Source organism: Tigriopus californicus, chromosome 11 (genome assembly GCF_007210705.1).
Source record: "Tigriopus californicus strain San Diego chromosome 11, Tcal_SD_v2.1, whole genome shotgun sequence".
NCBI lineage: Eukaryota > Metazoa > Arthropoda > Copepoda > Harpacticoida > Harpacticidae > Tigriopus > Tigriopus californicus.
In genome coordinates, this window is record NC_081450.1 from 15,248,320 (window position 1) to 15,275,639 (window position 27,320).

General features: G+C 41.2%; 3 protein-coding genes across 5 annotated transcripts in view; 1 reads left to right on the forward strand and 2 right to left on the reverse strand.

Moving 5' to 3' along the window:
- The first annotated feature begins 1,412 nt into the window (after positions 1-1,412).
- The window catches only part of LOC131890323 (persulfide dioxygenase ETHE1, mitochondrial-like), a 30,450-nt gene continuing 4,542 nt past the window's right edge, over positions 1,413-27,320 (forward strand). The window contains exons 1-6 of one of the 2 annotated variants that reach the window (XM_059239650.1): positions 1,413-1,568; positions 1,836-2,047; positions 2,128-2,272; positions 6,206-6,391; positions 7,176-7,358; positions 7,656-7,772. In XM_059239650.1, coding sequence (XP_059095633.1) covers positions 1,841-2,047; positions 2,128-2,272; positions 6,206-6,391; positions 7,176-7,358; positions 7,656-7,772 — 838 coding nt within the window. In that variant the 5' untranslated portion in view covers positions 1,413-1,568; positions 1,836-1,840. Of the gene's footprint in view, positions 1,569-1,623; positions 2,048-2,127; positions 2,273-6,205; positions 6,392-7,175; positions 7,359-7,655; positions 7,773-27,320 lie in introns of those variants that run through there. The other variant, XM_059239651.1, reaches the window with a different exon arrangement.
- Positions 9,345-10,926, reverse strand: LOC131890322 (tRNA wybutosine-synthesizing protein 2 homolog). Its single transcript, XM_059239649.1, has 2 exons — positions 10,519-10,926; positions 9,345-10,264 (listed from the first exon to the last, which is right to left on the reverse strand). The coding sequence occupies exons 1-2, from the start codon at positions 10,924-10,926 to the stop codon at positions 9,347-9,349; spliced, it is 1,326 nt and encodes a 441-aa protein (XP_059095632.1). The 3' UTR covers positions 9,345-9,346.
- On the reverse strand, positions 10,928-17,019 carry LOC131890318 (3-hydroxy-3-methylglutaryl-coenzyme A reductase-like). Of its 2 annotated transcripts, none has more exons than XM_059239638.1 (2): positions 15,797-17,019; positions 10,928-14,488 (listed from the first exon to the last, which is right to left on the reverse strand). In XM_059239638.1, exon 2 carries the CDS (start codon positions 14,408-14,410, stop codon positions 11,618-11,620), a length of 2,793 nt encoding a protein of 930 aa, XP_059095621.1. In that variant the 5' UTR covers positions 14,411-14,488; positions 15,797-17,019; the 3' UTR covers positions 10,928-11,617. The 2 variants fall into 2 exon arrangements, with proteins under 2 accessions (XP_059095621.1, XP_059095622.1); XM_059239639.1 differs by lacking the exon at positions 15,797-17,019 and adding an exon at positions 14,560-14,761.

Consider the following 27,320-nt stretch of genomic DNA (forward strand, 5'->3'; position numbering starts at 1 on the left):
CGCTTGATTTTTCTTCGTAATATCCGGACTAAATTGCCACAAAACCAAAGTCTGTCCTCCATGCTAATTACTGGAAATCAAGACGAAAAAGCGCGAGAGACAGAAAAAACATATGCCAAATATTTTCTCGATGCAAGGTTGTTGACAGGTTTGTGGTTGTAAAACCAGAGCAGAATAAACGCTAGGACACTACACCACATATATACAATGTAGAGGTTTCTAGCCTAAATTTCCTTCGCGTTAAAGGACGTCTGAGAATTTCATTCAAGGAATTGAAGCTCTAACAAATGACATGGTGTTTTATTCTAGTCACCGATGCCAATTTCCATTTATGCTTTACTGTTGAGAAATAATGTTTACAGCCTTAAACAGTTGGATCTGTTGTCTTGCAGCTCATTTATCTTGATATTGAAGTGTCAAAAAGAGACCATCGACAAGTTTTTTTTTCTCTTTTGATCATCTTTTGGTGACAATACACCTACTTTTGATATAAGATCCTAATTTACTTATTAAACTGACAATTTTTTGATTTATACAAGCACAACCCTAGCCTCATCTTTTATCCTCTACTTATCGGTCTTCGACAATTACTTTTAGTCTATCGTATTTTGCCCTTTACATGTGTTTTGGCTCTGGTGCTTCTTACTTTGCTATTTGTTTTCCCCTTTCCCTTTGCTTTGTAGTAAATGGAGGTGGGATCTGAAATTTCAATTTAAAAATGCAAAATTAAAATAATAATCGTGCAGCGCTTCCAAAGGTCTCATGAACAGAGTGAAGTAACCACACTTTTTCTTTTCATTTTGAGGGTTAGTTTTTGAATCAATCAATTTCTAGAGGATGACTTAAAAATCGGCACACTAAGCTATAAATGGTAGTGCTGGGGCGAGTCAAGACTCGAGTCCGAATCCGAATGCACTCGAATCGTTTACTCGATTTTGGAGAAATTAGCCAGACTCGGGGAGTATTTTTAGAAAAGACTCGGGGGCCGGGCTCGTCAAAAAAAAACCATTTTTTTCTTAGGATTTCGCAAGACTCGAGTCTGGAATCGCCGAGTTCAGTCAAAAGTAAAAAAATCACAGGACTCGCCCCAGCACTAATAAATGGATACACCAAACTAAATAGGGGCACACCGAACAATAGAGTGACACACAAAACAAAACAATATTTTGGCACACATAAAAGAATAGACTGGCAAACAAAATCATGAACACGACATTCCAAGACTTTGGCTTGCTTCTCTTCTTGTTTAAATTTGTCTTCTTTCTATCTGGTCTTCAGAAATCAATTATGATTCACACGTTTACTAGCATCCCCCATCGAAAGAACATGGACTCCTCAAATCTCACAGAAAATGATAACTAGAGGGCGCACAATTCCCAAGTTACGGACGTTCGCCAAGGAAATACGATTTTGCCGTCCTCTATGGTCGCCAATGTGAATCCGGCTTTCATCACAGAGTTGTCTTCTGATGGCAGACAAACGACTAGCGACTAGATACTTGCCGCTCGTGTTACCTGAAGGAACGAAACGAACGAAACTTCTTCAGTCATAACATACGATTCTAGACCGTAAGTCCCTTTTGACGTGCATAGTACACTCGGAAATGCCGTGTTCACTATTTCATTTTGATTGACCTCCCAGAGTTCGTTGTAACCTCCTTTGTTGATAGTAATATTCAACTAGCCATGCAAAAAGTCCTGTTTATCTTTGTTTACACGACAAAATACATGTTGTGTTGTGCTGCCCTCACATGATTCTCAAGTCTAAATGCATGCAATGGGGTATGACGACTCAGCATGTCTCACAGCATGTCCAGTTCAAAACCTGATTTTTAGCTGATATGTGGAACCTTCCTGTGGGTCTTACTGTATTCTCTCGAGGCCTGTTGGCAAGACCTCCACCAAGTCTCTTACTGAAGCTACCTGCCAGTCATCAAAATAAAAAGCTCATTTCCCTATCAACCTCCACACTCAATCGAGCCATGTCTACCGCTGCTTTTGGAACCATGAACCAACCTCAACTCTCCGAGACGTTCCTCTTCCGACAAGTGAGATGCTATGATCCGCCGATGACGGCTTCCGTCCAAGAGCTTCAGAATTGATCCCGTTTCACCTCTTGTTGTTCCAGTTCTTTGATCGTACGTCCTGCACCTACACCTACCTTCTGGCCGATACCCAGACCAAGGAAGCAGTGCTCATTGATCCGGTCATTGAGTTGGCTGAACGCGACCGAAAAGCTGTTCAAGAGTTGGGCCTCAATCTCATTTACGCCCGTAAGTCGAATATTCCTCTTCTAGAATTTGAACTTCACTCTCCTCACTGACATATATGCTAAATCAAACTCGACCCATTCGAAAAGACTCCATGACATAAACACTGCATAGTATTGTTTTTTGTACCCGTAACGTGCAATTTATCAGACCCGGCCAGGTCCAATGCCCGTAGATTGTTGGACAAAGACGCTAGGTTTCGTGGGATCTATTTCGACAAAGGTTGGGTGAGAAACCCAGGAGGAAAGTAGTTAGAACTTGAGAATTAACACGACTCAGTTAGCTGAACTCTGAACTGTGACAAAACATAATCAACTTAAAAACATTCTGTAAATTATTCGAAAAATCTCCAGATGTTCGTGATAGAAGATCATTTTCTAGTTTTGCAGAGGATTAATATCAGCATGTAGTGCCTATAAATATGTACGGAATTTACTTTTCAGATCGAATAGGTTTGCTTTACAGTACGTTTCAAAATGTCTCCTACATATTTCTATTGCTAAATTTTGAAACACTCAGTTAAATTGAATTGAATTTTAGTGTCACACCAAAGGTGAGAGGACAATTAGCATTCGTTAGCTTCCTTTTTTTAAATTGTTGTGCATGATTTTTAGCAGAGTTAGAACGAAAAATGTCGGAGCTTCGACAAAGATCCACTCGCAGATCGTTGCCGGCAGAACTCCCATGGATCCTCCTCAATGATATGAAGAGAGAAGTGATAAGGTTTTAACGTTTCAAGTTTTTCGGAAGTGACGACTTTCACTGTGGATGCTGTGTCGAACTCTAGATCAATGCGGTGCATTGCCAAAAGCCCAAATTCAGTGGGAGGGAACAAATATCCGGCAAAGCAAATAATGCTAGGGGTTGTTAGGTCAGATGGAAAAGCTTTTCCACCCATCTGGTTAAAGGGATCTGTTGACAGTGGAGGGTATAAACATGTCCTGGCTCGCAAAGTGCTTCCATTGTTGGATACCACCTTTGGAGTTGGTAAGTGGGTGCGGACACAACATGCAGCCCCTGCCAAGCAAATAGAGCCACACAAAACTACTTGGAGAATTGGCTGGGTCCCATGTATTTTGATCAAAGGAGAAGTGGGCACCAAATTCTCCAAACCTGAATCCCTTGGACTTCGATGTCTGAAGCGCCGTGGAGAGCAAGGCGTGTGGGACTTATCACACCAGTGTCGATGCCATGAAGGCTGTTGTCAACGAGGACTGGAGTAAGATTCTCACTGGAACCTTAAAGCGGGTGTGCTCCTGGTTCAGGATAAGGGCGGAAGCCTGCATTGCCGCAAAAGGACAAATATTTGAAAAAAGTTAGCTTTAAGGTATAAGTTGATTACGTATTGAAGAATATTTTAGTTTTTGGTGATGGTTCCATTGAAAGTGTTGGAGACATTTTAATATCTACATGATGGGAGAATCGAACCCGGGACTCTAAGAAACTGTGTCAACTCTTACACCACGTGTCCTCCCTATAACAATTTACTTGTACCACCAGGATATGAACCCACATCAGGAGGAAAAAATTATTGTCTTGTTCGCGCTTCCTCTAAGACTGCTCAGCTACATTAGTCCCTTTGTAGGCTGTACAGTTTATGGACCAATTAAATTTTCCCAAATCACTCATTCTGTAAAGAAAACCTCGTCAAGTCTATATAGACAAGGTACCGTAGAATGCTATGATATGAAAAATATAGGACGAAACAATGAATAATTGTTCAAAATTGAAAAAAAAAGTTAAGGCCTAAGGTTGGAAACATAGGTATACTGTTCTTGATTTATAGGGTTGGAGGTGTGGCCTTCGCTCGGCCAGCGAAGCCGGCCATCACATTGCAGTGGCGTGTCCGTATTAGATTAGTTCTCAGTCTGTGGGTGTGGATTAGCGTTTGAAATATTCCTTTTTAGAAAGGTAGGGTAGGAGTATCGAATCGGAAACCTCTCTTACTCTAAGAAACTGCGTTATCCACTACCCCATGTTTCCTACTTATTAAGACTGACTTATGGACCCGGGGTTTGAACCTACAACACTTGTAAAAAGGACCCTTCTCTTGTTCCCGCTGTCCCTTAGACCGCATTGAAAATTTTTCTGTTCTATTTCAACTGGTATCAGTTTTTTAGTTTATCCCTTCAGTTCAGCTTTTCCAGATTTGCTTTTTAGTGGCAAATGGTGAAGTCTTGTGTTTACATTGTGACTTTTTGCACTGAAATTCATATTTCTGGGTCTTTTTGTAGATTGCTGTTGTCAGTTGACAGGTTTCCGCCATTTCAGTAGATCATTGTCTCTGGCACTGGTCTAATCAAATGTTGATTTTGATCGCAATTGGCAAAATACCAGTCACCTTTTTTCATCAATAATTTTTGTTTTGCTTGTAAGGAGAATGACACCCTTAGGATTCCAAATCAGGAAAACTAGGATGCAAATTTGTTCCCTACATTCAAGGGCAAACCAGATTTGCCAACTCTCATTGGTGTATGGATCAGATATGTTATGAATATTAAGGTAAATAAAAAGTTGCAAGTTTTCATCTTGAATTGTTGAGGATTGCATTCCCAGAAGCGGTATAGTCAGCAAGAATGCTCGACGAGAAATTTTTTTCTGTAAAATTCGTTACCCTGATGGTGGTACTTTTGATAACCTATTAATTTGGATACGAAGCTTCATTCATGATAGGATACAAATTGTTAAGGTTGATGGGTCGCTTAGTGACATATACGATGTCAAGTCAATGTTCCCCTGGGCTCCATCTTAGAACCCTTCCTTTTTATGATATACTGTACATTGCCCCACTTCAAAAGTTGATATTACTGCCAGTCTCTCTTCTTATGCTGACGGCACGAAGTTAGTTGATGGTATGAATGACCAAGATTCCAGTAGCCTGGCAAAGGACCTAGATAGAATCTACTCTTGGGTTACTAAGAAAAATATGGCTTTGAACGGAATGAAATTCCGCTCAATGACCTTTGGGTCAACGCCTTTGAATAATCCCCTCGTAGATAATGGAGGTAAAGATATTGAACAGGTCTCATCTATGACAGATTTAAGCGTAGTCCTCCAAAATAATGGAAAGAGAAAATGAGTATATCCAGTTGAAAGTTGGTAAGGCTTTTCAAACATGTGGTTGGATATATCTATCGCACGTTTAAGTCCAGAGATAGCATCACCATGCTAACTCTGTACAAGTCGATTGTCCAACCCCATCTTGAATATGCTTCACCTTTTGGGCTCCAATGTATTCAAAAGGCTTGCAAAAGGTCGAGCAGGTCCAAAAATATTTTACCAGGATCCTCAATGGTATGAGAGATCTCTTGTATTGGGAGAGATTAAAAAAAGATGGGACTGTACAGTGTTCAGAGAAGGTACGAAAGATACTGTACGTCTTCAAAAACACCCATGAGCTTTGTCCCAACCCAGGATTTAGGGTCAATTCAAGTGACCGTAGGGGTTTAATGTGCGTATTGAGAGCACCTTCAAGTCCTCGAGAATCCAGGCTAGTTCGAACAATGAAGTCCACTTCTCTTCTTTCTCGGGCTCCTTCATTGTTTCATTTGCTTCCTCTAATATTCGTAGGGAATACGCTGACCTTATTGATACGGTAGCTTCTTTTAAGTCAGACTTGGACAAATTTCTACCTAGCATTCCAGATCTACCGTACGTCCAAGTACTAACTTGGTCCGCCAACTCAAATTCTTTGGTAGAACAAATATCATATAAAGATTAAAAGGTAAAAAATAGACGAAATATAACCTTTCATTTTAATAGTGCTGGGGGTTGCTTTCCTCGTTACAAAAGCCCGTGAAAAGACAGAAAAAAGAAATAATTTCGGATTTGCTGGTGAAAAATCGTACCCAGTTTTTACCAATATTTGAATCTATTCTCGCCTCCATTTCCTAATGGAAAAGATAGTTGCTGATCAAGCGTGTTAATTTTTTCCAGTGAATACCCATATGCATGCGGATCATATCACGGGCACGGGATTGCTGAAGAAACTGATTCCAACATGTAAATCCATGATTGCCGAGTCCAGCGGAGCCAAGGGCGATATCTTGTTGAAAAATAGCGACAAGGTCAAGTTTGGAAACTTCGAATTGGAGGTCAGATCCACTCCTGGTCATACGGAAGGTAATGATTAGGAGTCAGAAAGATAGGTTTTCTGGTTAAATTATGTTTTGAACAAATTTGGTCATTGTAAGGCAAAAATATGAACCTCACTTAGAAGTTGTAGATATGAGACTGCTTTGAAATTGAGAAATTGAAATTGAACCCAAAGAGCAAAGTAGATCGTGAAAATTAGTGATGAACTTAGTGATTTGACTGATTTTCACAAGTATTTTGACGAAAGTCATAAACTGTTTTTCCGACCCATATGATACATGTCAATGGTTCATTATTTTCATGTGTAATCTTACTCTATCACTCTTAGTTCGTTTCTTTACGGCAAGCGTCCTGCAGCAAGGGTTGTATTGTATTAATAGTATCCTCCATATTTAAAGAAAAATAGAGGATAAAAGTCAACTGTCCTCCTGTACGACTGGTGCTCTGGCCTTGCGAACTTGAATTGTAGATTTTATTCTTCATCTTATCGTGCTGAAACAACTAGTTAAGAAGAAAGCAGAAAAAGAACCAAATGACAAAACGTCTAAAAATGTACAAAAATAAGAAAATCAGTAAGGCAATAGTCGGAAAAGAGTCGAAAAAGTGAAAACAAAGAAAAAAAAAGAAGTGGGAAATTTATAAATATTGCACAAAAAATATTTGGGACAAAAAGTCTTAATAAATTATGCGGTTTTTTTTTCAGGTTCTATTATCTACTCGAATTGTTAACTTTGATGTCACCCAACACCTCCATAATCATTTGAATGAATAACAAGTTCAACTTTCAACAAATTCAAATTTATGTTTTCAGGTTGTGTTACTTATGTTTGTCACTCTCAGTCCATGGCCTTTACTGGAGATACGCTTTTGATCCGTGGATGCGGCCGCACCGATTTTCAAGGGGGGTCATCTGATATCTTGTATGACTCTGTGTGGAAGCAAATTTTTACTCTTCCAGAGAACTTCACTTTGTTCCCCGCTCATGATTACAAAGGTATGTGTGATGAATCAGAATTACGGCGTTGTTGCCTCTTTCAGTCGACGTTATTGATGTGTATGAAAATGAATGAATTTGAAATGGAAAATTCATAGATTGGTTATATTAGACGCTTGAGGTCTCCGTAATTTGAAATTTGAAAAGTCGTTTATCGTTTTGTTTGGACACGCCCCCCCCCCTTATTAGAAAAAAATCGATGAAATAAGGCATTTTTTCTATAGCTTATCAACTGAAGAGTAAAACCTTTAACATTTGTGCTCTCAACTATTGCGTCTTCTATCGGTTTTTGAATAGGCTGCACGAAAACGTCCGTGGCCGAAGAACGTGAACTTAACCCTAGACTCACCAAGTCAAAAGAGGAGTTCGTCAAGATCATGGCCGAGCTTGGATTGCCTTATCCGAAAATGATTGGTGAGTTTTGTTTCAATTCCTTTGTTTTTCTACTTGCCACCATCATTCCCCTCATCGAACTCAAAATGTACAATGAGAGAGGGCTCCTTTTAGTGGACGTGTCTTTGTGCACTTTTAAGATGGGTGATGCATGACGCGTTGTTTGTACTGTCGTCAACTCGGATGTAATGAACGTGAAACGACGTCAACTAGTCAAGGATGATGTATGATTTATGATTCCACTCTGGAGTGTTGTCATTAATTACTAGGGCCCGGAATTTGATATGAGTTGAGGGAATACAAAATAAAATGAAATTTAAGATTTTAAGAATAGAAATGATATGTTATTAGATATAGATAGATTTTATTTCAGGAATACTTTGATCATGATGAGACACTGACAGCATTTAGTTTTTTTGCTTTACATCTTCATATGTCAACTGTTTCATGAGCATATAATTCCTCAGGTTCTGGGTAAGCCAAAGCTTGTTTTCACCAGGACGTGGGCGAGACATATGTTTGCTAAAAAGCATAAAAATATACTTTTCAGAAAGATAACAAAAATGCGAAGTCAGCAAAGTGGTTATTGATATGTAGGCGTTTAGTGGCTCTAACTAGAGATATAGACATAAATCTAATACGCGATTATGAAAAATGCATGAACTTTCATGAACTACGAATCCGGTCATTAGTAATCAATCACCAATGGCCGTAACTTTGTCCATGAGTTTTCGCTTGAATGCTGTCATCAGGCTGGTTTTATATTGATATCATCCATGCAAGGTAGAGTGCAATGCGTTCGCCGATGCAATATGAGTACTATGCCACAGGTTATTAAGCTACCTGTAGCAATGTAGCAACATATAATGCGGTTTGTGAATTATTGAACATGGAAATCAATTATGTGATGATTGTTGAAGATAATGATAATAATAATGATGCCCATTGCGATACTCTTCTTGAACCGATGTTGGTAATTCTTGTGCTTGGATACGCTTAATGATTGCTTTTGCACGACACACGAATCATACTAAGTTCTGAAAGAGTGTTGCCCAATCGGGGAAATATCTTGCAATGGAATAGAAGGCCAGTTATCCCTTTTTCGAATGAGGTTGAAAATGGGCCTGAAATGTGCCTATCTGTGCTTTTGTGCACCCAAGGTGCATCCAGTTTCAAGTATGTTGATGGTGGTCGTAATTGAGGGAATGACCATAAATTTGCATTCAGGTTTGATGAAATCATCTTGTCGCAAATGAACAAGGAAAAGTACGGTCTGTTTGTTGCCTCCATGATATGCTATTGTAAATCAAATGTTTTATTGAAATCAAAGCAACATTTCAGCAAGAAGCAATTTGAAACTTTGATGCTGTATTTTGGTTTGCCTTTGCAAAACAATTTGAGGCTATGTTTACAATCAAAAAACGTTTGGTGCAATAACGTCACGGTTCTGAAACTAAACCCTACGAGAAGCTTGTTGAAAACCTTGAGCCATGTATTTCAGTCCTTTCAATTCATGGATTTGATGGATACGAACAGCTTGAGACATTTGTCTTGGCGATGCAATGAAGGTGTACGGTTGATGTGAAGATGATGCTTCAACGGCTCGGCAAACACACTTTAAGATCCAGCACTAGATGATCGACTTTCGGAGCGTAAGACTTGATCTTCAAGACATCCAAAATCTGGAGGTGGTAATGCTCAAACCCAGCACTAGGGAGACAGGTGGCAATCTTCTCAGCAGTTAGGACGGCCCATTTGTCCCAACTTTTGTTCTTCGCGTTTTTCTTCCGCGTGATAAAAGATGGCACTATAGGCCACTCGTCCCGATCATTTGATTTGACATTACCATGAATATGAAGTATTCCGCCATGGTTACTTCTAAGAGCCTTGCAAGCAATTTCATACGATATTTCAGAGGACGGAATCAATCCCAAATTAACTCGATCGGCGATATTTTGCGGGCAAACGATACGGTTGTCCCCAAAGTGAATCTTGTACTTGTTCGATGGAACGGAATTTATCTTCAGATTCACCTCTAGAGCACTAATCGAGTCAGGGTTCCACTCGCAGGCGTGAAGAAAGTCGCATTTTGCGTGTACTAAGAAAGGCAAGCTAAAGTACCCAATTCCTGCAAACAGGTCCACGACAGTTTCACCTCGACAATCAAAAGATGCCACACGGAGTTTTTCCGTGATATTGCCCCTGGAAAACATGCATTTGGTAATGTCCCAGCTATAGGTTATGCCGTTGTCTATGTGGTTGACCCAGGGATCTTGTCCAAAGAGGAGAGTCACTTGGGGACTTCTAAAATCGTTGTTCAATATTTCAGCTCTTCGCGCTAACCTTTTAGCTTTGAATAAATCGCAGATTGCTTCCCAAATGTACTCTTTGTTCCAAAAATCATTTTTGAAGCTTTTATCGGGGAAAAGAATGAGATCTCCATGTCGCTCCCATGAATGAGGTATCTCACTATCAATAGAAGTTTCTGGTTTATCCGACGATTCTGTCACAATCTGAAATGAAGAATCGTAACTAATCAATTGGGTTTTGCCATGGCTTCGAATCTGTCTCAATCTCATTCAGGATAATCATTGGTTCCGATTGAATAAGAAACGAACACTACTATAAGTTTTTTTTTCTCCTCATGGAAAGCTGATTTCATAACAAAAGTTGTATCATCACCAATTCACCAATCGTGGGCCGATAACTGATGATCAGCAAAAATGATCGACGGCAATTGTGATTCAGATTGTGAAAGTAAACTTACCTTTTTCAAAGCTTGGGCAATGTTTTGAGCTAAAGATTTGGCACGAATGTTTCTTTCATGTTTTGGACCGTGTTCTAGAATCCCCTTCGATGGGTATCTTGCGTTTAAAGTGTCCTTTGAGATAAATTCAAAAGCTCCAGGAATTTTTTGTGATATGCCTAAAGGTACAAGACCATGCACTGGAATTGCTACTTTTGTTGAGATCTTTATATCGTTTACTTTCCAACATAATCGATTTCGGTCAAGTAGTCCATGTTGTAGTAAGATCACTTTTGTGGACTGAAAGTCAATTAAATTGACCAAAACGAATAGATCAAGTGAATTTGAATCCGACATATTGTCTCTGAAAGAAAGAAAGTCAGAATAATTCGAGGATACATCCTGCCCGAGGGAGAAACATTGTTTCATATTTGACCAGAAAGCCGTGTTTTATTGGTGCAAAAAATATATCTTGTTTTATTGGAGACCTGGGATCAGAAATTCATTTCCTTCATTCTTGTGATCAATCACATCTTATTCATACATTCACATTGGTTGCGGATCTTACAAGTCACTAGTGCGAGAAGTGGGGCGAGGCCTTTTTTTCATGAACATTAAATAATCTCCACCACAGATTTCGCTCATAAGCTCGGCGTTCCATGGATGCGTGTGCAGGTGTTTGTAGTTGTTGTAAAAGTAGTAGTAATAGCGATAGTAGTGGTAGTAGTAGTGGTAGTAGTAGTGGTAGTAGTAGTAGTAGTAGTAGTAGTAGTAGTATTAGAGTAGTACTACTACTAGTAGTAGTACTAGTAGTAGTAGTAGTAGTTGTAGTTTTTGTGGGGGTAGAAGTAGTAGCAATAGTTGCGTGTGGTAGTTGAGTAGAAATAGTAGTTGTAGTGGCGATCGATGGTGCAGAAGTTGTATTCAAAGAATATAGAAGTTGTTATAGGTCTGTCCGTCCGTCTCGTCCGTCTCGTGATATTTGCTCACGTCCATGATTTCAAATTTGGGAGAGGATTCGATGTTGTTGAGTTAAATGCATCTATCAGAATGTATAATTGTTGTTGTCAGTTGTGCGAAAGATGCTGTGCTGTTCGAATTGGAGACCCATGGCTGAAGGCTAAGGAGTATTGGGTGCAGACTGAACACACAATGCGGACTTTTCGGCTGAGTCAAGAACTGCTGCGGCTGAGGAGACAGTCAAATTAGATCTGTTGTGTCGGAGATGGCTCTTCACCAGATGACCAGCGGCTAAGGCTGACATTAAAGAGAGTTCACCAGCCAGAACAGTAGCACACACCACACTGGCCAATTGCTTCGCGTTTGCTCCTGGAGAGGTAGGCTGGCATCCCTTGACGCCCAGAAGCTCAAGACAGGCGCCTTGAGCCGTTAAGATGGTTCCTCCTCCAACAGTGCCAACCTCAATTGAGGGCATCGTGCAAGTCATGTAGAGGTCTTCACCAACAACGTCGATTTGCGTAAGACAGTTGCTACTTGCCACATTCTGGGCTGCGTCTTGCCCAGTGGCGATAAAAACTGCGGTGACCACGTTAGCAGCCTGAGCATTGAAACCACCAATACTGCCTGCCATGGCCGAACCCACTAAGTTTTTGGATCTGTTGAGATCTGCGAGTGCTGCCGGAGTAGTCTTGAGGACAGATTCCACAATTTGTCGAGGGATATTGGCCTCACATATGACTGACTTTCCCCTACCATCAATCCAATTAATGGCTGCTGGTTTCTTGTCAGTGCACATGTTGCCACTAAGACTGATGATTTCCATATCAGGAAAGACATCTGCCAGTTTCTTCAGTGAGAATTCTGAGGCTTTGGAAATCATGTTCATACCCATTGCGTCGCCCGTGTGGGCAACAAACCGAATGTAGAGCTCACGTCCAGCGGGCTTGACTTTGAGTCTTTGGAGTCTTGCAAAGCGACTTGTACTGTCGAAGTTCTTTTTGATTTGTTGGAAGTTTTCAGGCTCTTCAATCCACTCTTTGGCCTCGGCCATTTTGGAGATATTAGGAAAACGAACAATGGGGCCTCGAGTCATGCCGTCTCCAATGATACGACTTGTAACGCCGCAAGAGCGGAGAGCACTGCATCCACGGTTGACGCTGGCAACCAAGCATCCTTCTGTTGTAGCCATAGGAACATAAAACAATTTGCCATCGAGAAGTAGAGGGCCTGCAACTCCAACAGGCATCGTCATATAACCTATTACACTTTCGCAACAAGCTCCCATCACAGTTTCATAATCAAAGTTTCTAAATGGCAAATTTCCAATATCGCGCTTTGCCATCTTTTCAATGAACTTTCGTCTCACTTCGACACCTCTCTGAGAGCTATTCAGAACGCTCTCCAAAGCATGGGCCCGGATCACTTTCCTTTCAATCAAGGTGACCAATTCTTCATCCATTAAGCAATCAACCCAATCATCCAAGCTTTTGTAAATTTTGATGCATTCTTCAAGACTCCTGGGTTCTCTAAGGATGCGGGTGGTATCGTCTTCGTCCTCGGAGGAAGCCATGTCGGTGGTTTGGGCCTCTTGATCTTTGAGGTCTGGCAAATATCCAACCTCAGACCAAGCAGACTCACTGCTCGAATCGTCACCATTTCTTGAAGTACACGACGGAGGCCTTTGTTTTGCCGAGCTTCCAATACTTATGCCTTCATCAGTTGAATTTGAAGCGCGATCCATCTCCACTTTATTTCCACGATTGAATTCCTCCTGTTCACTGTCTTCAGCAAATTTTCTAGTTAGTTCTTCAATGTAGGTTTTTCGAAGTTCTTGAGCTTCATCCATATCCTCATAAAACAAGTACTTGAGCGAAATTGCAACTATGACGATTGTCACAAGAACTTTTTCGACATTGATGGTAGCCCAGGAGAGTAAGGTGGTCGGCTGGTAATCGATTTCGCAACTGAACAGAAACGGAGGACGGAAGATTATATGAACGATCATGAGAGCTGCGGTGGCGATGACCTTGACCCGATGGACCACAGGAGTCGGACCATCCTCGCCGGGCAAAGTGTTGATAATTTGTCTCACATCCCATCGGGGTCGACCATCGGTGCAGTACATCAGTTCCAAAACCAAAGATAAGCCGGCAGGGTAAAAGGTCAGATACACCAAAAAGTTCACCATCACAGAGACCACGGCATACCATGAAAAGGCTTCCAGCTGTGGAATGCCAGTGAGCGATCCCAATCCCACCAAGAAGATCTTGGCCAAGCAATCCAATGCGAACGTTGGGGCCAACACGTACATCCCATTGGCCACGTTTTCGCTGATTCTTCTATGATGAGATGAACTCAAGGCAAATTGGCCCATTCTTGTGACTTTCTGCATATCCACGAGGAGAAAGATGAGAAACCAGGCTTGATGGAGGTTATCTTTTTGAGGATTACCGATACTAAAAATGACCAAAGCGTAGAGCAGGGACGCAAAGGTGACATAGCAAAGGGCAATGTTAAAGATCAGATTGGAACGGATAAGGTGGATCTTTTTGAATCGATAGGTTATGTGAAGTACAGCCAAACAATAAAAACCCGCCATCACAAGAGTTTCAATCCAGTCTTTAGAAGACTCTTGGCCCATGCACTTTGCATTGCTTGGAATCGAGGTGCAAGTTGGTAAGGAGTTAGCATTATCCCCATCATGCTCGTTGACCAACATCACGTGCTTACTTCCGACAGTAAGAATACAGATTAAGAAAATGAACGTGGTGACGATCACTTCCCAAGGTTGGCTGGCACAGAATTCCCCATGCGATTTAAAGACCTTGCGAATGAAAAGCGTTGGTAGATTGCGAGGATACTGCTCTGGAGTGTGACGATCGACAGTAGAAGAAGAGCTATTGGTTGCAGTGGTTAGAATTTTGGACTGCTTCATGGGAGCTTGGACCTCCATTGTCAAAGATTGAATTGATAAATGGAAATAGTTGGAAGACTTGCCACGAGTCTACGACACGATTTTTCGTAAAACTATCTGCAACAGAAAGGGGGAAAAAGTCTTACATAAGAGGACCAAACGGCTCGAACATATAATATGCCACTTACAAAAAATCGGGTGTTGACAAAACCGTGATCGTTCTTTGGCGACCTTTGAAAGACTAGATCCTAGCGTGCTTGAGCAAGGAGAGCACTTGAAAGCTTTCTCAAATCAGCTGACTTATAACGTAGCCTTCGCCATGGATACCGCAATGGCAGCATGAGTTGTCAGTCAGCTTGTCCATGACATGACCACATTGCGCTGTATCAGCTTCAATGAGCATTTGCATTTCTTTCAATGGCTACCTCTGGCAACAAAAAAAAGTGTCTGAGATTTGACGTTCAAGGGAGGACATTGATGTCAAATAGGATGCTCATTTATATTGCCACGTGGTTCATTCGGCATGGATAAACTCGTATTCAATGAAACACATTTATATGAATGAATGACGTCTGATGCCCTTCGTGCTTTCATCAATCATTCATCAAAATGCCAAGTGATCATAGATTGATGAATTTTTCCAATTTGACTGTTTGCAATGACAAACTCCTCCATTTGGGTGCGAGTCGCTAGGTCACGATGAAACTGGTTTTTTGACATTCAGAGGTCAATGGCTTTCCATTGTGGTAAGCCACTTTTTGTGTTTGTTGGGTAGAAGGCAGTAGAAGGCCATGAGTGCCCGAGCATGAGGCGTATGAACCCAAAAATACCCCTCGAGAGAGAGAGAGAGAGATTTGCTAACTATTTTCCAGTTTCAAATGGAATTTGAATTACTGAGAGCCAGATTTGAGCGCAAATAACAAATTTTCCATTTCCACCACTCTCTCGGTCAGAAAAGTACTATACCATTAGGGAATTTATCGTAAATCGAGTAATCTGCACTTCAGGCGGCGAAACCTTTGGAGCCACACATTAGCGGGCACGTTTTTTAGACATCACGTAAGCCAACCCTACATGGGCCATGTCAACATCTGGTAGTGAAGACGCCTTATTGTCTTTCAAGTCCAACCAGGAGCCAAAGTTATTCCAAGCTCAAATAAGGACTTTATATTAATCAGTCAAAAGGTCGGCACGTAGTCTCTTTTGGGGACTTTCTATATACCTTTATCTCTCTTAAACGATCTTTGTATCAAAAATGTAATTTTGCGAGGGATTGTCACTCGATACTTTCACCAAAGATAACATCCGTACTATTGAAAGAGGATAGTGTACTTCTATATATAACTCTTCATTTCCCATCGAGCATGGTCAGCCTGCTGGTGGTCAGAGGAGTTTGAATTTGTATACACCAGAAGCAGAATTTACCTTGTGTTTGAAGAATTCTTGGGCGAATCACTGGTCGTGGATCCTATTTTTGGATTTCCTTCCATCTCCGTGGGCTGTGTCTCAATCTTCATTCACTGACCTCAATCCGATCTCCAGCTTTTCACTCGAGCCCACTACAACCACACGCTGCCGCCACCACCAATCTTTTCTTGTGTTGAGAGGCAATCACGAGTTGGAAATTTGATGTTGAATGTATGTGTATGGCACGGGATTATGCAAAGATGAGATACAGGCGAAAGTCGGGTTTGTGAAGAGAGACGCCTCTATCACCACTTGGGAAGGGAGGATGGCCGAACTTGTAACCCAAGAGTAGGTCAAGTGAAACAAGCTTTACCTCTTAGTCAGACTGAGATGGTGGGCTCATCCGATGACTGGTGACTGAGACTGAGAGAGTGAAAGATTGTAACCGTGACTTAGTGAGCGAGTAAGTGAATGAGTGAGTGAGTGAGTGAGTGAGTGAGTGAGTGAGCGAGAGAATCGCGGAGCGAGTATGTGAGTCGGGTGTATGTGTGTCTTTACTGGGGACCAAACACTGCCAGAGAGAAAGAGACAGAGGGAGGGAGAGAAACACACACACACACACACTCACACACATATGCAGAGGATGGAATACGGAGGCGGTAGACGACCCACACAAGGCACCAGAGAGCACTCAGAACACGGAGAAGCACACAGAAACAATTCCAGCCAGGTTGGCGCGAAGTTCGAACGGAATAATCTGCTTGCCTATTCCTCAAGAGAGGTTGTCGAGGAAAGAAGGATTCCTTATTCCGAAAGGAGATCTTCTGAGATTGGAAATCCTTTGTTGTGATCAACACCGGCAGACAATCCGTTGAGTTGAGGGGGAAAAGGGGATACCTGGGTAGAAAATATGTCCAGAAAAGAAGGGAAAACCAGGTAAATTGGAAGTAACTCAAGTGAGTCCCACTTAGACGGATGGCCAGCTAGGCCGTAGTTGAAGGACTAGAAGCGGATTTGAGTTCATTTTCAAACGAAGAACATACGACAGCCGCAACCAGCCGGGCAAACACGACGAACACGACGAACACGACGAAGGTAACCACCACTATCACCGCCCATGCCAACTCCTCCAGCACGATGTTCGAGACCCTATGACGGCCGTCGACACACAAAAGTTTCAGTCAACCGTGCGTGCCATCCAAGGGAACTGGTGTGCAGGAAGACAGAGGCTCATGAAGCAGTTCCCTCCAATGCTCTCGCGTCTCCTCTCCGATTCCGATGGCAATCAGGGGCCATGATCCAACATTAGCTTGCCCGACATTTCCAGCTTTACCTGCAAACTTAGTTAGTACAGCGCGTTCAACTCGGGTCCGGGCGGTGTCTGATCGAGACCCTCAGACCCTGCAAGTGCGGGGGAACATACTCACAACGGGAAGCCAGGATTGCCAAGCTTTGAATGATCAGGTGCACCTCATCAGAAATGTGCGAATGGCTCGTACTCACGCGTAATTCTGACTTTATCAACCTCGCAAAGGCAACCTTATCGACATCAGGTTGCTTCTCACCAAGGGGATCTTCTCTGATTCCCTCGACCAACAGCCCGTCTCACCCTCCCGCCGATTCTGCCTCGGGGGAATTAGGCAAACCACTTCAACTACCTTCCTTTCAAAAGTAGAGATAGCCATTGAACAAGATGAGATACTCTTGTGGGAAAATACTTGATTTTTTTAAACCGGTTTGTCAACTAATCACGGTGGAGAGAGACAACAGTGCTTTAAAAGGAATCATAATACCCCATAAACTGCCGTCTGGAAAGCGTTTTCTAAAGAAAGATGTACCACAAAACTGTCTATTTTCACACCACAGGGTTTGGAAAAAGTGCTAAAATTGCTCAAGGTGATGCTGTTGTTATCCTAAGTTTCATTATATAACATTGAGTAAGCGGTGTAATTCAGAATTAGAGAAGTTTCGGCTTTAGATGTTTTAATTCAATTAACAACTCTAGTCTATCATCAAGCAAACTTTTTAAACTTAAGATGTACTTCTTGGTTATGATGCTACTTCTCTCCGCCTCTAGGCCGCATAGATTACTTGCGTTGGTAAATCATAATCGTACACGAAGAATGATATCAGCCAAATAAATGTTCTCTCCAAGTTCTTCCAAGTTATACCTGCTTTAAGGGATGCGTCCATCCACGCCTTAAAAGAAACCGTATTTGCCCATCACTAAAACAAAATCACGTGGTGAAGCGCAATTTGGTGTCGGCAGTTTTCAAGACATCTGAAATTGAGTACATTCTCTCTCAAAATCAATTTATTCTTCAGCAAGGAAGATCCTCTTTTTTTTGAGTTACTGTGAAAGTCCATGATTTGAGAACGACTGAAATAGGCCCTAAAATTTTAAACTAGTTATGATAAGTAAGTAATTTATTCCGCAAGGACAAAAGCATGGTTTTTGGTTGGCATTCATTCTATTTGGCCAAAAATGGTAGCTAAAGATTGGTACATTTCCCTTTTTCTTAAAAAGTAAAACTAGGCTACTAATTTATGTGGGTGTTTTTGTTCACTTTTTTGGTTAAAAACTGAGGCCAATTGTCAAAAACTACTTAACGAAACATTTCAAAATAATAGAGTTTTTACAAGTACAGTACGCGTTAGAATTGTTTTCGAGAGCATGTACATTAACATTTCGCAATTTATGAAGTGTGGCAAGCATTACGCAGTTTTGTAATTACTGGTAAATACAATACGGCAGGTCTTGATATCCTAGAAACAAAAAGAAAGAGTGGTGAGGGAGTTGTTCCGGTTTTCCTCCAAGTTATTTTCTGGCTTCTCTCTCTTTCTCTCGTCCAAAAGACCGTAAGGCTCATCACGATTCTCATATGTATGTATGTATGTATTTGATTCTCAAACACTTTATCAATGTATGTTAAGAATATGTCCATTATATTATAGCAATAATACAAGACAAGAAAAGGACAAAGAGAAAATAAGATTACAAAAATGGGAGGTTAGGACCAATTTGCCGGCTTCATGCCCCGATCAGAAGGATTTCAGGTATTTCTTGAACGATAACAGACTTTATGCGTATTGCACGTCCCGTGGCAATTCATTCCAATGTTTGATGACACGGTTTGTTATGACATTTTTCTTGAAATCCACTTTGACCGGGGGTAGGATCAAATCCATTTTTAGAGCACTTCTAGTATTTCTCTTATGGTATTTAACAGTTTGAAACAGTGGCCGGTCAATTTGGTCTGTCCCGTGGAGTAAGCGGGATGCTTGGGTTAGCTCGAGGTTCTTCCTCCTTTCCTCGAGGGATGCTATTCCAAGGGATGCCATCCTTTCAGGATATAAAGAGGTTCTCTGCTTTAACCAAGCATCCATTGTAAACCGGCGCGACATGTGTCTTGAGAAATCAGTTTTGGGTAAGGTAATTGTAGATGGATCTGTATTAATTGAGAATTCATGTCATTTAGGCCGGAATCGGTAGATTTTTATGTGCATAGAGACCAACACTTTGTTTACAGGGAATAAGTGTGTAGGTAAACTACGGTGTTTGGGGACAAATTTGGGAAATTTTAGTTACGGAAAAAGTCGCACAAACTCTCCAAGACAGTCTCAGTGTGCAATCTTCAGCTCTCAAGGATTTTTTTTCTCTTGAACATAATTTTTCTTGTTTGTTCCGTGATGTCAGTCCATTTTGTTAGAAGTATATAACATATTTGGTATTGTGGAATTCCTTGATGGATAAAGAAACTCTGCATGGCGGAAGGGAGTGCGTGTGAGAGAGAATGTGAATGGTCCTGGTGGGGTTGGCCGTGGTTCATAGTGCCGTCCACAAATGGTGTGGAAGTCAGCTTAGCTGTGTTCTTGCGGCGTGTTGGGCCCTTCCGTTTTAAACTTTACACTTGGTGCTTGCGAGGGCCTACAGACTTTTGCGTACGTCCTGACCTACTGAAGGGATCCCAAGGACTGGCTCACCTAAACTTTCAAGAAGAAGTACCACCATCACATGACCGCACCACCACTCTACTACCAGTCATAAAGAGGTCTCTTCTCCTTAGTTTCTGCATTTTTGTAACTAAAAAGATGACTGCACGCCAATCTTCAGCGTGTTAGCCCATCAGGTTTGGCACCACGTTGTCTACCTAACTTCTATCATCCTCTTGTCCTCATTAGAGGCAAACTTGTTGGCTGTTGGACGTGGCCTTGGATTTTTTTTTTTTTCAAAATCGCTCACAACAGTTATGGCAAAAGCCCAATGAACCGGTACAACAAGTTTTCCTTGGGAAGGGTTTTATCTCACGTGAGTAACCGCTCAGACCGGAAGCGAAAATTTTGAATACAAATATGAGGAGTACCCTCTTCAATCTTGATCCTCTTTCCCACTACCAGAAGATATGGCTGTCAACGTATTGTCACGTACTACGAGAAAATCTGGTTGCCTTGGATTGAATATGCGAGAGACCTGGAAGGTTTAATTCCACGCATTTTAAATCTCTGTTTCGTTCTTTGAGCTATTATAATTGATGCACTTGATTAATAAGCAATGGGTGTCTTTGATTGTCCGTCGTAGTTATTTTTAAGAGGCTTGCGTAAAAACGTAACAGTTGGCTCTGACCCTGGGATGGCTTGAGAGGTCATCCAAGCAGTAGGTATTCCATTTGACATTGAAGCCTAAGGTCATCCACAAGGAGTATATGGAGACGCACTCTGTCAAATTTCTGTGCCAAATCCATGACGCTGTTCATGGACACTTATTCTTCCTTGCTGAGGATGCCTGACAAGATTATTTTGGTGGTGGCCGTTGAACAGAGACTGGAAGGAGAGGCAAGAAGGAGGGGAGGCATAGGAGGAGGATGGGAGTCTTGGGACGCATGGTCTCTGTACGGACAGTAGAAGTTGGTCGTGGAAGATACGCACATGATTTTGTTCACGTCAATGGGCTCTTTCTGTCCTCGGAGTGAAGTGACGCGAGTGCTTTGAATGCGTACGTTTACTACGTACAAGCTGTGCATTCTGGGAGGGTACATTTGCCTCTTTTGCCTCTACATATCATAGCCCCTGGCTTCGCTGGACGGAGGGGAAGAGAAGATTGGCGAAGGGACACAGAGAGATTTTAAAAATAGATATGCCTTCCTTCCAACCGGAACTAAAGTCGGATAGTATAATGTGTGGGATGAATGCCTGATGGTTTGGAAGTATGTCCTGGACTGACAAAATACTACAGGTGGAAACTGTAGTATGTATATGGGTGTATGTATAAACATGTACGTAGGAGGCTGGGAGATGCGTCGCTTCCTCTGTTTCAATCTCAAGTTGTGCGAGAATCTTGTCTCGGTAATGCAACAAACATTTTTTGACACGCATTGACGTCCCAAAGTAACGTAAAACATACAGTTTTCAAAGGGGTTTGTCACGAATTACGCCTTTCTTTTTTTTCACTGAGGAGCCCAAAATGGCTATACTCCTTGATTTTGAATATTGAATGCTTCAAATTAATGTTAAAATTAGAAAATCTTTTGTCTCAAAAAACGTCGAACGTAGTTTTTTATGGGCTGGCGTTGGTAGAGACCTTGAATTCGCTTCTTGAGACTCGTGCATTTGCAGATGAAACGGTTTGGCCCTGAATTCCTCTTACGAACATTCTTAAGTAGTAAAAGGAACAGAAACCAAAGCTGATTGATCAACGTAAGAGTACGCTAACTGTCTCGGATCGCGTAATCTTCTTTGCGATTGTTGGCGGGAAGAAGTCGGACCCAATGAAGCTGAAACTTGATTGGATCTTTTTCAATGAAGACATGTATCCTCAAAAAGGACAAGCGATTAGTTAGCTTGCTGGGAGTGACAAATAACTTTGAAGAATGTTTGAACATGAACTTGAGGCTAGTATTTTTTTGTGCTCAAAATAATGGAACACTTTATAAAACATGAGATGATGAGAATATTTCATTGAAGTAAAAAGGATGAAGCTGACAATATTATTCTCAGATGCTTGTTTCTTGAACGTGCATCCCCTGTTCCGATTCTTTTTTTGGGTGCAATTCTGTGCGAGCAAGTGAACAAATACTTATGTATTTGGGCGTGTTTCGAAGTAGTCGAATTCATAAAAAGATACTTGCCGTAGGTTTTTTTCGTGCACCATCATACTTTGAGAAACTGATAAATGTACATGGAAGTGTCATCTCATTATAGATAGTGTTGACATAAAACAGGCGTTAGAGTAACTAAAAGACTGGAAAAAGAAGAAAGGGGTGTCAGTTAGAGTTCTAGCGAGAGGAAATACAAATTATGGTCTTTCGGCAGCACTGTCGGGCCGAGCTACTTCCCTTTCGTTACTCAGTGTCAACCAAAGCAGTCAAACAAGGAATCAACCCTCGGGCTCCCTGAATTCGGAACTTAATTTTGAGAGTCACGTAACTAAATGTGTTCAATGTCAATCCTGGTGCCAATGGGAGCCACTAATACTAGAGTTCTAGACAGATAAATGACACTACTCTGATATTTTTGGTTCCGGTGACGTTGCTTGGTGTGTGCGATGGGGATTGACATTAAAACGGACTTTCCGAGTCCGATTTGGTACTTGAGTTGCGTGATTATCAATTTGGAGCATTGCGTTACGGAATCATTACTGCCATCCTCAACACCATGATTCATCCAAAGAAGATCACGGATTTTTTTTACCCTTGCCTTACATGCGTCTCGTTTTAGATTAGATGGGAATGAATTGAGTAGGGCTAGAAGAGTACAAAAGTGAGATCAATACACCATTGCTATCTAATTTTAATTCAATTCCAAAACAGTGGGTTTACCTGGGCCCCAGATCCAAACCAAACGCATTTATATAACATTCTCTGATTCTATGTGTCATATACGGCTTTAGCTACCCTTCAGGCACCCTTTAACGTACTTCAAATATTTCAAATGCCAGTTGTTGAGCCACTTTTTATATTTCTTTTTAAAAATGCCTAGTTTGAATCTGCTGTTGCTGTGATTGCATATAAGGATGCCTGAAGAATAACTTGAAGCCTTAGAGTTTACTCTTAAAGCACAATTTTTTAAAAAAAATGTGTTTGGTTTAGATCTGGAATCCATGTATACTCAATGTTTTGTAACAGAATTGAAGGTTCAAAATTAACTGCAATGGTGCTCTGACCTCACTGTTGTACTCTTTTAATACAGGGCACTAGGATTGAGTGCAAAGAGAATGAAAGTATGTGAAACCACTATTTAAATGAGTGAAACAAGCCAAGCTGGAATTTCTCTGAGATGTTTTTCAAACATGACAAGCACCACCCACTATTTTTGTGAATTAACTTGAATGAAGTTTACTCACTTCACAAACTTATAACAGTTTGTAGCTTATAAAAATCATTGACCATTGCTACATGAGCAAACATATCTAAAGACCATTGCCTTAGGAATGAGGTAAACAAACCCCTTTTCATAAGTCCACAGGGCTTTATTGTATGGCTCTTTTACATGTTGACATGTATGAAACTGAACATGCCATCTTAAGTGTTAAACAAAATAACCCATAATCATGGAACAAGTTATGGACCCCTCGGTTCCTTTTAGCCTGTGGCTGGTTTGGTTTGGTCTTGTTATATTGAATGTAGCAAAAGTAGGGCTTCATAAAAACTGTCAGGGTGTGAATTAAAACCATCCATCCAACGTAATGCCACGTTCTTGTGATCACGCAACTCCAGTTCCAAAATCGGACTCGGAAAGTCCGTTTAAATGTCAATCCCCATCGCACACACCAAGCAACGTCACCGGAACCAAAAATATCAGAGTAGTGTCATTTATCTGTCTAGAACTCTAGTATTAGTGGCTCCCATTGGCACCAAGTTTGAATTTAAGCCAAATATTAATCACTCTCTGATAAAAACATTATGTTTTGAACGTTCTCAACAGAATTGAAGGGCAATATCAATGAACTTATCAATGCAGGCTCCCAAATCAAAACGGGTACAAGGTATTCCCCGTTTAAATCAGTTTGGATTTTCTCCTGCATGAAATGTACTCGTAATCACAAAGTGCACGTTCAGCCAAGGTGAATCCTTAGTGTTTCTTTCTAGCACAGTTTATGCATACTATTGAAGACGTTAGAAGCGTGAGATAGAATAAAATTGCTTTCATCTCAGGCGTTTTTTCACTTTTTAAGAACTAATAGACGTTTATTGGCCAATAATTTTCGTTCGGACTTGGCCTATAACAATCAGATTTCTGGCTGAGGTGGGGTGATTGGGTTCAATTTTCGGGTCAGGTTCAGGCCGTTTTCGGGTTGGCCTAGAGCAATCATTGGTATTATGGACAGTCTATTTCCTCGGTTTCACTTCGAGCCAACCTTATGAGCCCACCCCAACTTCGCTCACCCTAGGCACCTTTCGTCAATCCATCCTTTGAGCCATCGTAAGGGATCCATCTATTCAATTTATTAATTCTCACAAATATGAAACAAAATATTGATAAACATGGTTTCGAGCTGGGCCTGAACCAGAGCTCAGGCTCAGAGTCGCATCCAGTGGATCATCTCGTTAAAAAAGATTGGTTGGGTAAACCAGCGCTGTTGTTCCCCTTGATCGACCCGTACTGGGATATGGCGTGGGGTTGTGCATGAGTTAGCCCTTGGCAAATAGGGAAAGAAGAAACGGGAGGCATCAAACGTCAGTGTTTTGGCGTTCCAATTGGCTCAGCAGATTTCCAAACGGTCGAACAGGTCCAAAGATGTTTTACTAAGAACATCATAGGACCGCGAGAGCTCTCGCATTAGGAGGGAGTTAGGGAGCAGGCCAGAAACGTTGGAATAGTACAATATTTAGTATAAGTGAGAAAGGTATCTGATGATGTATGTCTTTTCCTAGCCCGATGTAAATTTTCCCCGCCTAGACATCCCTTCTTGAAGCCTCGTTCCAAAACAATCCTTGGTTATTGTTGTACAACGAACTTTTAGAAATACTAGAAATACGGTATGAACTGCGAACGAGCTTCCCGCCAAATCGGCCTGCTCTTGGTCAGAGAGCAACTCTGAGCCACTTTTCGAATTAATATAATGAAATAAGGAATGTAAATCTCCTCAATGAAAGGCATTAAAGGGTCAGTTTTTTCCTTAATTGTAACGTAGTTCACTTCAAAGTTATATTGTCAAAAGCTTATGTAACTGACCAAGAGGTGGCCGAAAATTCGAATTTTATGTACGTGTTATGATCGCATTGGTTCTTCGCTCAAAAACGAATTCAGAACTTCGTCAATGCAACAAGAAAGAGTCGTGCAAACATGAACGTTGGTTCTGAAAAACATGAAATGGTATCACTCACTAACCTCGCTTCTGGCTTAGACCTAGGATACAAGTCTCTAGTCCCTTGCTCTTGATTGTGAGGCCACTTTTCACCAGTACGTCTTCAAAAGCATCCATGGGCTTTATTTGTCCCAACCCAGGATTTAGGGTCAATTGCAGTGACCGTCGAGGCTTAATGTGCGTTTTGAGAGCACCTTCAAACCTTCGAGAATCAAGGTTAGTTCAAACCTCACAATGAAGTCCACTTCTCTCCTTTCTCGGGCTCCTTCATTGTTCAATTTGCTTCCCTCTAATAGGGAATACGTAGGCCTTATTGATCCGGTAGCAACTTTGAAGCCAGACTTCGACAAAGTTTTAGATAGCATTCCAGATCAACCCTACATTCAAAAACTAGCTCGGTCTGCCAACTCCAACTCGTTCGTAGACCAAATATCATAAAAAGATTAAAAAGTACGAAATAGACTAATTATAACTTTCAATTTAATAGTGCTGGGAATTACATTCCCTGTAGCGGTTAGAAAAGCCCGTGAAAAATCCAACCCCAAAAGATATAGAAAAACCTAGAGGGCTTGTCAGAGAAAAGTCACTCCAACCAAGCCACTTGAGATTTTGCTTTGAACACATTTTGGTAGTTGGGCTGCAGGGTTTCGGTCTGATCGACTTTTCTTGCGTTACTCAATTTCAACCAAGGCAGACAAACGAGCCATCAAACTTGCTGGCTCTCTGCATTCGGAACTTAAATTTGAGAATCACGTAACTAAATGTGTTCAAAGCCGATCCCCATCGCACACACCAGGCAGCCGCGAGGGAGCCAAAAAATCTCAGAAATCTCGTGAGTGTCGTTTCTCTGACTAGCCTCTAGAAAAACCTAATTCGATTTTTTTTTTCGTTTTTAAGTGGCATTCCAGATCAACCCTAAATTCAAGGATTAGCTCGGTCTGCCAACTTCAACTCGTTGGTAGACCAAATATGATAAAGAGATTAAAAAGTAGCAAATAGACGAATTATTGGGGATGTCAAGTAAACGAAATTCAGATGAAAAATGTGGTCCGGCACCCTGATTTTGGGCATTTTGGGGAGAGGGAGCTAAGACAAACATCACCGTCAACTCGCACCATTCGCCCATTGAATTTTCAATATTCGAGTGATTTTGAGCGAGTTGTGTTACAAAACCCTACTAAACGAACATGTTTGGTATTAATCAGTGAACGCACTATCAAATTGGCTCAATAACACAATGCTAATTGCCTAGACAAGCATGTAAAATGAAAACATGTCAAAATCCAATGCATGCACAGTGCGGTTTGGCTGGGCATGTTGTCTTTGATTTTACTCCATGGAATGACATCAGTTGTCCATGAACGCGTTTACTTGACTAGCCCTATAACCTTTCATTTTAATAGTACTGGGGATTACATTCCCTGTAGCGGTTAGATAAGCCCGTGAAAAACCAAACCAAAAAAAAGAATATACGCTTCAAATTGTGTCATTCTGAATAGGCGGGATGCGAGATTGAAAAAAAAAAGTTACAAATGCCTTTGGTTATTGTTCTCTCATCATGCCCCCCCCAATATCACTGCAAGAACGGGGTCTTCAAGTTGAAGTAACCAATTTGTAGTAAACGTTCATCCAGAATTCTCAGAAGCTCGTTTCTAGGCTGGGTTGCTGTCTTGTCACATTTTGCCATTTGAGGCACGTGAATGATGCAAGCGGTATATTTTCTTGTGTTATAAAACGAGAACATCAGCAAAACTTGAAGTTGCCTCTGTGGTTAGCATCAGCAACTTCTGCCCTTCATGGCGGATGCAGCTCAACAACATAATTGCACACAACTCTAAGACAGGGAACTAGCTGTAAACGTCAATTTTGCAAGAAAATCGTTGCGAAAAGAATTTGTCTAGACTTGAGGAATATTATCAGTGCAAGTGCCGTTTGACTTACATATTCTCTGCTGTCTTAACTTTTTTTCCTCTTGAACTGTCAATGGCAGTTATTTGCTTATTGGAAACTTTAGAAAATGAATGAAAGAAAGTTAATTTGGTCCTATTCACCAAAGGATACAAAGTCACTTTTCAGCTATCAAGTGACAAAAATTAATAAACTGAGGTTGGTAATGGATGTGTTTGCTTTCCTTACCTTTGCATGCGGGATAGTAGAAATTTTACCCATGAACACTTCATTTGAGAAAGGAAAAAGCAACAAATAAACAGTGATACGGTTTTGATGTGGCTTTCGTAT

Bases quoted from the DNA above. Each gene is read 5' to 3' on its own strand.
- LOC131890318 (XM_059239638.1), bottom strand. From the start codon at position 14,410: ATGGAGGTCCAAGCTCCCATGAAGCAGTCCAAAATTCTAACCACTGCA.
- LOC131890322 (XM_059239649.1), bottom strand. From the start codon at position 10,926: ATGAAACAATGTTTCTCCCTCGGGCAGGATGTATCCTCGAATTATTCT. The intron at 10,265-10,518 runs GTAAGTTTACTT...TCTTCATTTCAG, and splicing joins TTGCCCAAGCTTTGAAAAAG to ATTGTGACAGAATCGTCGGA.